General features: G+C 38.1%; 1 protein-coding gene across 1 annotated transcript in view; it reads left to right on the forward strand.

Moving 5' to 3' along the window:
* The window catches only part of LOC106871915 (uncharacterized), a 117,417-nt gene extending 103,905 nt beyond the window's left edge, over positions 1–13,512 (forward strand). Inside the window, exons 34-38 of the mRNA XM_089340713.1 lie at positions 655–678; positions 2,180–2,266; positions 2,966–3,019; positions 7,578–7,625; positions 9,793–13,512. Coding sequence (XP_089196839.1) covers positions 655–678; positions 2,180–2,266; positions 2,966–3,019; positions 7,578–7,625 — 213 coding nt within the window. The 3' untranslated portion in view covers positions 9,793–13,512. The remainder of the gene's footprint in view (positions 1–654; positions 679–2,179; positions 2,267–2,965; positions 3,020–7,577; positions 7,626–9,792) is intronic.

Below are 13,512 nucleotides of genomic sequence, written 5' to 3' on the forward strand. Positions count from 1 at the left end.
AAGAAGGCCATTGTATATATATATATGTGTGTGTGTGTGTGTGTGTGTGTGTGTGTGTGTGTGCGTGCGTGCGTGTGTATTTGTCCCCATCACTGCTTGACAACCGGACTTGGTGTGTCCATGTGCCTGTAGCTTAGTAGTTCGGTAGAATCATTATCACACTGGGTTAAATGCTCAGCGGCATTTCGTCTGTCTTTACCTTTTGAGTTCAAATCCCGCCGTGGGTGACTTTGCCTTTCATCCTCTTTTAGGGTTGATAAAATAAGTACAAGTTAAGCACTGGAGTCAATGTAATCGATTTACCCTTCCTCCGAAATTGCTGGCCTTGTGCCAAAATTTGAAACCAGTGTAAAGGCAGCTAGCTGATAGAATCGTCACAGAACCGGGCAAGATGCTTTGTGGCGTTTCGTTCTTCTTTACATTCTGAGTTCAAATTCCGCCGAGGTCGATTTTGCCTTTCAATCATTTTAGGGTCGATAAGATAAATATTAATTAAGCACTGGGGTCGATGCAATCGATTTACCCCCTCACCCAAATTGCTGGTCTTGTGTCAAAATTTGAAACCAATATAAAGTAAATTTCTAAAATATCTCATGACTAATTTGACCTCCAACTATCTAACAATACCCAACAATTTGTTTTCTTATTTTACAGTCGTTAGGAAACAATCAACATGACGTAAGTTCATCTTTATTAACTCTTTCATTCTCACCTCCATTTTGCCTCTTTCTTCCCTTCTGTATTGTTCAAAAGGACTGCATCGTTCAGGTTAACGTATACTTTGTATGCTGTATATATTTTTATCGCAACCATACGTGCTCCCTCCAACTGCTCGTGCTCTTGATGAGAGATGCACTTATTGTCAGCCACCAAGTAACATCCTCAACTGGTTATGGTCAAGCAATTGGCAAGGAAATCTGCTGTGCTGTGGCTCATCTTTTACACCATTGCTGTTGTTATTGTTATTGACTGTAGCCATCAAAGTTACCCTAGAGTACAGATATATGAAGCCCAATACACCCATCAGAACTACCCGTCTGATAAGGATACATCAGTCACATGCATCACAACGATATGTGCGCAGCATTGTGATCTCATATCAAGATAAACATCGCATGACCTTGCAGGTGGGACCCAGTTAGAATTTTCTTCAGGTCGAGTAGGTTTGTTTTAAGGATGATGAACACCCATGGTTCCAGAGGTGAATTATTCAAACCCCAAAGAATTCTTCTCAGCACATAGCTATGATGCTCCCCCATAAGGTAATAGGCGTAGATGCATATCTCAAGGGTTATTTAACTTTCATCAGTACCTCATTCAACCCATCAACTATTCACAAACGCATTGCTTAAATACCCACTAAGTTTGACGGTGTAACACTACTGGATATACCAATTTACATATTAAGCACATTCTTGGCAACTGGTAACTGGTACGTAAATGTCAATTGTTAGCAAGGACGCAGAATATCGTTTTGCGAGCATAATAAGTTACCGAGTGTATTAAAGGTTTACAAATCGATATTGTGTTTTAATTTTGCGCTAGCAATGCAATTTTCCATCGAAATCAGGGCCAGCACTGCAAGTTACGACGTTTATTCAAACAATGCGTAATAGATGTATATGAATATTTCAAGAGTTATTGCCCTTTAATTAGTACTCCCGCCCATCTAATTCCTCAACTATCCATGAACACATTGCTTATATACTCACTAGGTTTAGCTGAGTAACATAATTGTATGGACCAATTTGAATATAAAACGCATTCCTGATAACTGATACGTATATTTAATCGCTGGCATGGTCACAGCATTTCGTTTTGTAACTATAGTGTACTGCCGTGTATAAGCAATAGTTTTCATTAACATATTAGTATAAGCTTCCATATATGTGGATGATATTCCGAATAACGCAGGCAGAATGATCCTTTTGCTACATCCATGTGATGCATCTTTAGGATGATGATGATAGTGGCGGCGGCGGCGGTGGTGGTGGTTATGTAGATGATGATAGTGATGACCATGATGATTGCCAATATTTTGTACAACAAAGAGGGGAGGTGGTAGAATTATTAGTGCGCCGAGCAAAATGCTCAGCGGCACAAGAAACCAACATATCTTGTACAGCGACATTTTGTTACTTTCTTTGATATGATAATTTTCTTTTCCTGTTTCCTTCAGGGTTACGAAGACGTAAACACCATACAGGGAAACAATTGGGGCCATACGAATCAAAATTTTGAGAATGAGACCAGCTGGGGCATGCCGGTAAGCAATTCAAAATTGACTTCTCCCCTTTTCGCATCAAAATCATTCATTTTGTTTTGAGAATAGGTTTTTATTTTATCATTTCCTTTTAGCCAAACAAATCGGTCTCAGGGCTTTTTTTTTCAAATCTGTCATTTTTCCTGAAACTGTTAAAATACCAGGATGCAAAGAAGCCAACACTTATTATCAAGCGATAGGGCTGTACAAACACACATACACACACTACACATTCATCCCACCCTTCAATCGGAGCAATGACAATGAATTTCATACCATGAACTCCCAGGGAGTATCATCGTAAGGAGGTTCAATTTCTGAAGGGCTGCTTCAATGGCCCCACTGCCCCCCCCCATTGTTACTGCATTTACATCGCTCCTACGCTTATTGGTTAAACTATGATCAGTATCAGTGTTTAGCACAATTGCAGAAATAAGTTCCATTACAGAAGGGTAGCGGGCCGCGAAGCAGCTCGATAGTGGGTTTCAAAGGTGCCCTCCGCTGGAGCAAACCTGAATACCGCCCGAAGGGCGGCTTCAAGGTTAGTAATATTCAATTTAAGACTTTTTAAACATCGAATGACTATGAAGGTCCACCTGAGTAAAAAAAAAGGGACCCAAAGGGATTTGTAGGTAATAACGAGGTTGGGACAAACTGTTGTATACAATATTTCTATCTCATTATCTACAATTTCTTTTACAGATGGAGGCTTATCCAAATTCAAGTGTGCCTCAAAGACAAATACATCTATGGAATGTAAGTAAATATTGTAATGGCTTTTGTATTTTCTCTGTACTGGAGCTGACCTACAGACACCTGGGTGGCGTTCATTACTGTAATTTTTTTCACCTTTTATCTTTTGTCTGTTTCAGTCATTAGACTTCGGCCATGCTGGGGCACCATCTTGAATAGTTTTAGTCGAACAGATTAATCCTAAGACTGTTTTTGAAGCTTAGTACTTATTCTATCGGCCGTTTCTGCCGAACCGCCAAGTTGCGGGACATAAACACACCAACACCGGTTGTCAAGTAGTGGTGTCGGACAAACACAGACACAAAGACACACACACATACCCACATCGATATATACGACGGGATTCTTTCCAAATTATTTTGAAGACTGCGGAATAAATGATAATTAGATGGGGCAATGTCCGGCGAATATGGTGGTTGGGGTAACGTTCACAATTCAAGCTGCTCCAGTGTTTAGAAATATCATCCTCACTGTACGTGGTCGAGCATTATCCTGAAAGAAGAAAACCTTTCGACTTGAAACCAAAGTACTGACTTAAGTCACTCAAGCTGCTCGCAGTAGATCTCCTTTGTTATCATTTGGTTTGGGTAAAAAAGTTCAAAGTGGACTAAACTTTTCAAATCCCACCTAACAGATAACAATACCTTACGTGGGCGAAGACTTTCTTTAGCCTGGGGTTCCGGTGTTTCTCCTTTCCTTACCCACTGTCTCTGGCGCTTGGCATTTTTATAGAGAGCCCATTTCTCGTCACCGGTTACTATTCGGTCCCTGAGACGTGACAACAACGAAGAGAACACATTCACTCTCTGCGTGCAATTGGACTAGGGAGGTTTTTGAAGAACCCATTGACATAATTTGCTGACTTTTCTCATGGCACGCAGGTGTCGATGAATGGTTGAATGTCCAAATCCAAGCTTTTCTGCTAGTTACTTCACAGTTACGATGGGATTTTGTTTCACCAGGGTTTGCAGGATATTTTCATCGAGCTCTGCTGATCTTCCAGAACGAGGCTCGTCTTTTAGGCTGCAGTTTGTAGTTTGTAGTTTCTAGGTTTGTAGGCTTACGCTTATTGTCTGATCCCCATAAACTGCATTAATATTCTTCGCACTTCCCGTTGCGTTGTCGCCTTTATTGGACTCATAAAGCAAAATATGTCGAATATGCTCCTTTGTCACTTCCATTATAGCTTTGAAAAAATAACTGTTAAAATCGAACTACACTCTTCAAAACTTGCACTAACAATAAGGAGAAGGTAAAATTACTACCTGCTTTTATAGCAAGTTGATGCAGGTAGTTTATCCCCTTCCTCTCCTGAATTTTAGTTCATGCAATTGAAAAAAACGCATTATTTATAGGATGACCCAAACACACACACACACACACACACACACACACACACACACACACACACACACACATATATATATATATATATATATATATATATTTCGTATGTGTATTTCGTGTGCAAGATTCTTGATGTGGATACGTGTGTTGAAAGAAATACAATTAAACCTTGGGAGAGGCATTATGCCGGTAATAAACACACGCACTGGTTCAGTCCTTTATTAATTTATATAGTTTTTTGTTAAATTATTTCATTGCACTCTTGCAATCTCTTCACTAACTTGTCTCTCCACTTCCATTTATTTTGAATATATGATCTGGCGTTGTTTTGGCGTTGTTTCGAAACTGTTTGGTATGAGCATGTGAGTGTGTGCAAGCTCGTATGTGTGCACGCACATATGTGTGCACGCACTTATGTGTTCGTGCTTATATGTAAGTATGTGCGTCCATATGTGTGTTGGTAACAATTTCGTTTATATCAGATCAGATAGAGACTTTTTAATTAATTTATTTACGTTCATATTCCGCATCATATGTGTGAACAACACATGCAACCATGGGCAATTGTAAGGCCCTCATCTACGTGTATTTGGTGTTTAAAATTGGTTGCGTTTCAGTTATGAGGACCGACTCCTGTATTTGTCGCAACGATGCGTCACCGGGGTGTCTAGACAGGATTTCTATGTTAATTCTGTCTAGTACACCACCATGTTGTTCTTTGGCATGCTGGTAGAGCACCGAGGTTTGTTTTTGATTATTATAGTCCCTCCAATGTTCGTTTACACGCTCAGCCAAACTTCTTGCCGTCTCACCTATGTATGTGGTGTTTCTGTTTTTACACTCACCATCCATACAGCTTATTTTGTAGACTACATTTCTGGCTTTGCAGTTGGCACTAGGACTATTTTTGCACACAATGCAACTCTCCTCAACACACCTTGTTCTTCTGAAGGGATATGTTTTACATATTATTGATCTAATTGATCTCCCTGGTTTTTCTATAACATTTATCCTCAACTTGGTACTTTTGAGGATTTTTCGAAATCTGCGGGTCAGTTCTCCGTGTGGCGTGGCGTCCACAAACATTACTCCCTGGAACTTGTCGGTATTGTACCACGTGGTCTTTTTGTTTGTTTTGTTACTAATCCTTTGTAGTCTATTCCACTGTTTGTTACGGTATCTAGGTTGTGTTCCATTTGTATCTTTGACAACAATCTCCTCAAATTTCTTGTTAGCTCCTCTGTATACCCGGATTCTATCTTTCTGGCTGTATCCCGAAAATTGCATGCGATGCATGAAGTCTTGAATATGTTTTTGCCCCTCCCATGGACCGCACAGGGGGGATATGTTTTTCATTATTCTAACCAAATCAGCTACTAATATATTGATTTTCACACTGTGTGATAGAGCCGAATTCTTATGGATAACATACTTTGAAGATATAGGTTTCATATAATGTGAGTGGAGGATTTGAACTTTGTCATTAATTGTTTCTAGCCAAAGTTCTGTGTCAAGTACTGGGAGTCTCATGTTTAGGTGTCTTGTTGGGTAATCTATTGTTACCTTGATGCTCTGGTGTATTGTATTAGCTATATTCTGGATGTTTTCCATCACGATCTTCTCGTTCTCTTCAGTCTGAATGTTTGATGGTGTTTTGACTACGATGTTAATGTCATCCACATGTCTCCCGTATAGTTTGAGTGTTATTGAGTGTTCTTCGAGAGTTGTTTTCAGCTTTTTGTCCCACCAGGTCATGAATAGGCTTGCCACGTCTCCGGCCACACTGACACCAATAGCCGCTCCCTGGACCTGCATGTATAGTTTTTCATTGAATTTAACTATATGGTTCTGCAGGGTGGTCTTCAGACTTGCACCTACAGCATGTGCAACCATTTTTCGTGTTTGGATATTATCCTCTGGGTCGTGGGTGGGTGTATTCCATCCCTTCCAACGCTCTGCGGTGGTTTTTCTAGCAGCTGATGTGATCGTATGTGGTCTACCTCGTCCTGACCTGGTGGGGCAGAATCTAGTTAGGTCGTGGTGATCTAAGTATTCATTATTATAAACGAGCTTTAGGAGGAGGCCTAGTTCCCTCGTGTTTACTTCACGGAAGGTTACTTCACTTTCCGAAATAATTTCAACACATCTCTCTACGGCAAAGTCAATGTCAATGGATGGATAGAGAGATACTACATCCATACTGCCTATAATACAATCTGTCAGGTCATGGGAGCAGTTACATTCATTGACTCTGCTGAGGAGGTCCTCAGTGCTTTCACAAACATCAGGAGACATCTCGATGTGTGGTCTTAATATCTGTGAGAGGAAGAATGACAGCCTATAATTGCTGGCAATATTGGCACCACAAATCGGTCGACATGGTGGGCCCATGATAGGGTCTGCAATGGGTTTATGGTCTTTTCGTAACCCATAGAGTGTAGGAATGTCGTTGTTGGATGATGCGAAGTTCTGTGCTGTGCGTCTCTTAGGTTGGAGTATGTTACACCACATTCCCATGTGTGCATTGAGAATTTTCTCTACTTTTTCATATTCTTGCGGTGTAACTTCTCTCATATCTTCTATATGTTTTTGCATCGTATGGGTGTAGTTTTGCAGGCTGTCTACCGATATCCTGCCTGATTTGTCTGTAGGGAGGCATACTATTTCATTGTTTCTAACTCTATGTTTTAGTTTTCGTATGCCCATTGCAGCTACTGTACCGAGTTGGTGGGCCTCTGCTTCGTTTTGTGTTGGTGCAGTTGCTATATAACGTGTTAATGTTTTCTTGAGTCTGCTTCTAGCTAAAGAGATCATGGCACATACTTACATATAAGCACGAACACATAAGTGCGTGCACACATATGTGCGTGCACACATACGAGCTTGCACACACTCACATGCTCATACCAAACAGTTTCGAAACAACGCCAAAACAACGCCAGATCATATATTCAAAATAAATGGAAGTGGAGAGACAAGTTAGTGAAGAGATTGCAAGAGTGCAATGAAATAATTTAACAAAAAACTATATAAATTAATAAAGGACTGAACCAGTGCGTGTGTTTATTACCGGCATAATGCCTCTCCCAAGGTTTAATTGTATATATATATATATATACATATGTATATATATATATATGTATATATATATATATATATATATAAACAAAGAATAAAAGAATATATATATGTCTACATCAAACCTTTTATTTAGATGTCCAGAAATTCCAGTTGCTACCTTGACAACTCAACTCCCATTTAGGTAAGATAAGATGTTTGCTGTGCCAGCGAAACATTTGTTAACAAAAATGCACGGGCTTTTGGAGGTTTTTATTTGTTCCTTTTTGCACAATTGCTTGAGTCTTCCACAAGTTTTTCCAACACGCTACAAGGTGACTAATTATTCAACCATCCAAAAACACAACTGCAACAGTTCTACTGAGCAGCAGCCTCATTACTCAATCTCTCAAATGTGCATCTTGCTAACTGGCCAATTTTTCTACACTGAGCCTTTGCATAACTATCTGGCTTACCGATTTTACTCTATTTCTCTCGCCATCTATATATTTATCTCTTAATCTATTTCGCACTTACCCTAATTCCCGTGGCCGAAGATTAGCATCACGCTTGAAACTCAGTGTACCAAGGAATTTAAATAAAGCAGTTTTGATCCTACACACACACAAGCATCATTACATAAGCTTACATCTGATGTCTTTGTGGACAACACTTCTAACTGTCCCTTCTGAAAGATGGAGATCTTTTGCAATTGTCCTCATGGACTTTCCGGGATTGTGATCAATGGTCTGTTGAATTTGCTGAATAAATACAGATGTTCTGATGACTTCAGAGCGTTTAGAATGTTTTTTATGCTTTGATACTGGTAATACGTTTCCATCTTGAGTCTCTAGTTCCTTACAAACTTTGTTGACGAAAGATCTGGTAACTTTTAAAAATCGAGATTTTTACTAATCTCTATGCTCAGCCTTTATAACCACAATAACAGCATGCTTCTTCGTTTCTTGAGTAAGTTGAGGGTCTGCCATGATTATTTTCTGAAACAAAAATTATACAGAGATAGCAAAAAATGCAACAATGACTCCAAAAAGGTATGCATGTATGTATGTATGTATGTATGTATGTATGTATGTATGCATGGCTTGATAGTTCCGGGTCAATAAGCTCTGATCTTGGGCAGCCAAAGTAAAGCCTTCACTCTCTGCATTATTATTATTATTATTATTATTATTATTATTATTATTATTATTATTATTATTATTATTATTATTATTATTATTATTATTATTTTATCCTGATCCGTTGCTATTCTAGTTTTAGTTTGGATTTCATTTATTTTACAGCTTTTGTGGTTTCTTCTTTTTCTTCATAGTTGTTAGGTAGCATGACTTCTTGTTTGTACTTGTCAGCTTCCTTAAATACTGAAAACAGTTTTTTTGTTTTGTTCGTGTTTTGTGGCTATTTGTATTAGTTTTCTTTGCTTCTGAAGTAGGTATTTCTGTAGTCCTATGGTGGTTATTTTGTAATAGTTTTCTAGCTGTATAAGGCCTCTACCACGTTGTATATATAACCTCTCTATGTCAGATTTTGGGTGGTGCATCCTAAATCCTGTCATTATTTTTCTTGTTTTCCTGTCTATTTTGATTAGTTCATATAGTGTCCAGTTAAGGATATTGTAGCTGTAACTTATAACTGGGACGGCTAAAGTGTTAATACCTATTATCTTGTCTTTAGCATTGAGCTCTGTTTTTAGTATTGATCTAATTCGTCTATAGTATTTATTTTTTATCTTCTCTTTCATTTGTGTGTGTTGTATCGTATCTAGTTCATCGATTCCTAAATATTTGTATGTCCGGCTGTGGTCTAATTCTCTTATTTCATTTGCTTTATCTAATGTGATGTTGCTACTCTTAACTAGTTTTCCTGTTTTCAATGTTGCTTTGGCACATTTTTCTAAGCCAAATTTCATATTTATTTCTTTAGTAAATCCATGTACTGCCTGCAGTAATGTTTCCAGCTGTTTATCATTTGTAGCGTACAGTTTTAGGTCATCCATATATGAGAGGTGGCTGATTGTTTTGCTGTAACAGTTGTATCCGCATCTAGTTCTGTTTAGCGTGTCAGATAAAGGTATCAGTGCCAAGCAGAAAAGGAGTGGAGAGAGCGTGTCTCCCTGGAGGTTGACTTCGTCTTTTATCCTTTTGGGGGTCGATTAAATAAGTACCAGTTACGCACTGAGGTCGATGTAACCGACTTAATCCCCTCCCCCTACTTGCCCTTGCAGCAAAAATTTGAAGTCATCATCATCATCATCATCATCATCATCATTGTTATTATTATTATTATTATTATTATTATTATTATTATTATTATTATTATTATTATTATTATTATTTTGCTTTCTTTTGCAGCACAAGAGGTCAAGCAGGAATTAGCCACAAGTCTGAAATACATGAAATGACGAATATTTATATAGATATTTTTGTATATGTTTTTATACCTTTTCCACAAGAACTTTTATTTCTTTATTATTTATATACATATATATATGTGAATTTGCTCAACGAAAACAACAAAAGAACTAACACAAAAAACAACCACAAAAAGTAACTGAAATACTGTAAAATACGTGCTCTTCACCTTCCAGTTAATTAATTACTGGAAAATATTATAACTAAATTATCTAATCGGTTTTGTGCAAAATTAACTCTTTACTTTTCCAAAGCATTTTCATATGTTTGTCCTAAATGTCCATGCTTGTTTTCAGACTTTAGTTAACTCTTGTTATGTAATATCACATGACCTTTTGGCTAGGGAATTGCACGCGCGATCACGGTATTGGGATTTCAACTTCTGAACAAGCTGAGGAGTTATGTTCGTTATCAAAACGTCATCTCACGTTGTTCTGCGTTCACTCCGATACTCGACGCGTGGTACACCGTGTACCCTGGTCAGGCAACGTTGATTTGACGAAGGGAGTGAGTTAATGTACAGCACAAACATTTGTTTACTTTAGACAAATAATTTAAACAAATAATACGAGAGACTGTTAATCCTTATTTCATACGTTCTGAGTAGTATAAAGCTTTCCTTTCATAAGTTCCAAGTTACTCTGATGGTTGAAACAGATTGAGACTGTCTATCATATACGATGCATGGACGCCAAGGGAATATGTTATGCGTATCACATGTGATACACAGGACAGATAAACAAAAGCTTAGCACATCGAATCAAATTTAAACCATGGTCTGATGCAATATTTCGATGCTATATTTCGATGCAGCGCTCTTTCAACATTTTATTATTATTATTAACTAACTGAAAGGAAGCGAGCTTGCAGAATCATTAGCACTCTGGACGAAATGCTTAATGGTATTTCGCCCGTCGCTGAGTTCAAATTCTGCCAAGGTCGACTTTGCTTTTCATCCTTTCGAGGTCGATAAAATAAGTACCAGTTGAAGATTCAGGTCGATATAATCGAAAAATCCCCACCTCCTACCAAGCTGCCGTTGTAGTAAAAATTAGAAATAACTATTAGCTAACTGAAAGGCGGCGAGCTGGCAGAATCGTTAGCACGCTGGACAATACACTTAGCGGTATTTCGCCTGTCTCTGAGTTCAGATTCCGCCGAGATCGACATTTTCCTTTTATCAATTTGGGGTCAATAAATCAAGTGCCAGTGAAACACTGAGATCGATGTAATCGACTTACCCGCTCCCCTAAATTTCAGGTGTTGCATCTTTAGTAGAAAGGATTATTAACTAACTGAAGGCGTCTGAATTTAAACTCCGCCGAGGTCGACTTTGCCTTTCATTCTTTCGAGGTCGATAAAGTAAGTACCAGTCAAGTACTAGGCTCGAGGTAATCGACTAGACCCCACCCACCAAATTTCAGGCTTTGTGCTTAAAGTGGAGAGGATTATTATTAACTAAGTGAAGGCGGTAAGCTGACATTTTGTCTGTCTTTATGTTCTGAGTTCACTTTCCGCTGGAGTCGATAAAATAAGTACCACTTGAGATGTTTGCCTTGCCTTAATGTTTGTTGTCCTCTTTAACAATTATATATCCGGTGCATCGGAAATCTGCAATGATTCCATAACTACCGTCTCGGATATAACCTTGGGGCCCTAGTAATCCGTTACAGCACTTACCTAGCGTACTTAATCGTCTAGATCACCCGTGAACTAAACCTCACACTTTGTGTGTGTGTGTGTATATATATATATATATATATATATATATATATATATATATATATATATATATATATATATATATATATATATATATATATATATATATATATATATATATATATATATATATATATATATATATATATATATATATATATATATATATATATATATATTTACGTATGTAAGGATTAGATGTTTTTGTGAGTGTGTGTTTGTGTGTGAATGGTGTTACGATTTGGTATCGAGTTGATACGGATTAAATAAACAAAAATTTGTTGAGATTTTAAAAGCAAAAAACATTTATTGAGTAAAATATTTCGAAGTTAATTAGTCGTCGTGTTTCTTGGAATTGGCTGGTTAGGCTCTGTTGCCGCAGTCATCGCCATCGACCATTGCCTTGGTGCTACAGACACTGCGCTGGTTCGATCTCTGCTGCTAGCTTCCACTGCCGATGGTTAAAATGCGTTAATTGTACGACTAATGTCTTTTTCAGAAAAGCGTGCCAAAGATGAAATTGTTTATTAAAAACGGGTTCCATCAGAAGTCTTGAATGGTATTGTTTTTTTTTTATGACGTCGGTAATATTTGCATTGGATACAGTGAATTCGGGTTCGATTTCTAAATGTTTTGTGTCTGCCAAATTTTCCTGCTACAGGAACCTCCTGCCAATGTAACGATGAATTCACCAACAACGGTGAATTAAACGAAACGAAAATGTCGCAGGAAGTGTGTAAAGGAGTATGCATTAGAAAAGAGTGAATGCAAGACTAATCATGATTTCAAATTTTGCCACAAGGCCAGAAATTTCGGCGGGTGAGTAGTGAGTCAATTACATCGATTCCAGTTCTCTTATGGTACTTATTTTATTGACTCTGAAAAGATGAAAGACAAAGTCAACCTCGGCGGAATTTGAACCCAAAAAGTCAAGACAGACGAAAATGCCGGTAAGCATTTTGTCCGGTGTGCTAACTATTCTACCAGCTTGCCACCTTCAATGCAAGACTAATAGTGCCAGTTAAATTGCATTGTTGACGAGCTGGTGATGTAACTGAAAACAGCTGGAATACTGACAGAAGATGTATTCCGTGCATACTGCTGAGTTGTCTTATGCGTGGCGTATTGTACAAGCTCATGATACGAAAATCAGTAAAACCAAGAATGTGACAAGAAGAAAAAAAAGGAAGAAAATTTGCAAAAGAGATCAGAATTGTGGTTGAATGTTAGACCAGAGTATAATTTGTTTCAAATTTTGTCACAATTGCAGCAACGTTTTTGGGGAAGGGATTAGTCGATTTGATCGATCCCAGTACGCAACAGGTACTTAATTTATCAAACCCCACAAAGGAAGAAAGGCAAAGTCGACCTCAGTGGAATTTGAACTCAGAACGTAGCGACAGACGAAATACTGCTAAGCATTTCGCCCGGCGGGCAAACGGTTCTGTCAGCTCACCGCCTTAGAACAGTATAATTGCTAAAATACAAGGAAAGATCTGATGAGAATACTTCTATGTACGTGAGCCAGCTAATCGCAGTGAAATCCATAACTGAGTGAGCGATTGGCTGGTGCGTAATCGTTTCTATTTAAACCAGAGAGTCGATGGTTGTATATTGACGTGAATTTGAAGACGAGTTATGCAGTCTATAGAAGTAGGTTAGTATAGTGAAACAATTTAGGTATTTACGAGCTTAGGAATAAAAGCTGCCGAAACAGGCCAGCATCTTTTAACCATAGTAATTTTAAATATACTACTAACAATGAATATGTTTACTACGTGCATGCTGTGCGTGCTCTGGGTGCTTGTGTGCATGTTAAATGTATGTGAATGTATGCTTATCGAAGTGTGTGTGTTGTATACGTGAGTAGAAAGAAGCCGAAACCAATTCGGAAAAAGATAAAAATAATCTTGAAATAAAAAAAAACCAGTCATTTTA

Source organism: Octopus bimaculoides, chromosome 23 (assembly GCF_046866305.1).
Source record: "Octopus bimaculoides isolate indiv1 chromosome 23, ASM4686630v1, whole genome shotgun sequence".
In the NCBI taxonomy this organism is placed as follows: Eukaryota; Metazoa; Mollusca; class Cephalopoda; order Octopoda; family Octopodidae; genus Octopus; species Octopus bimaculoides.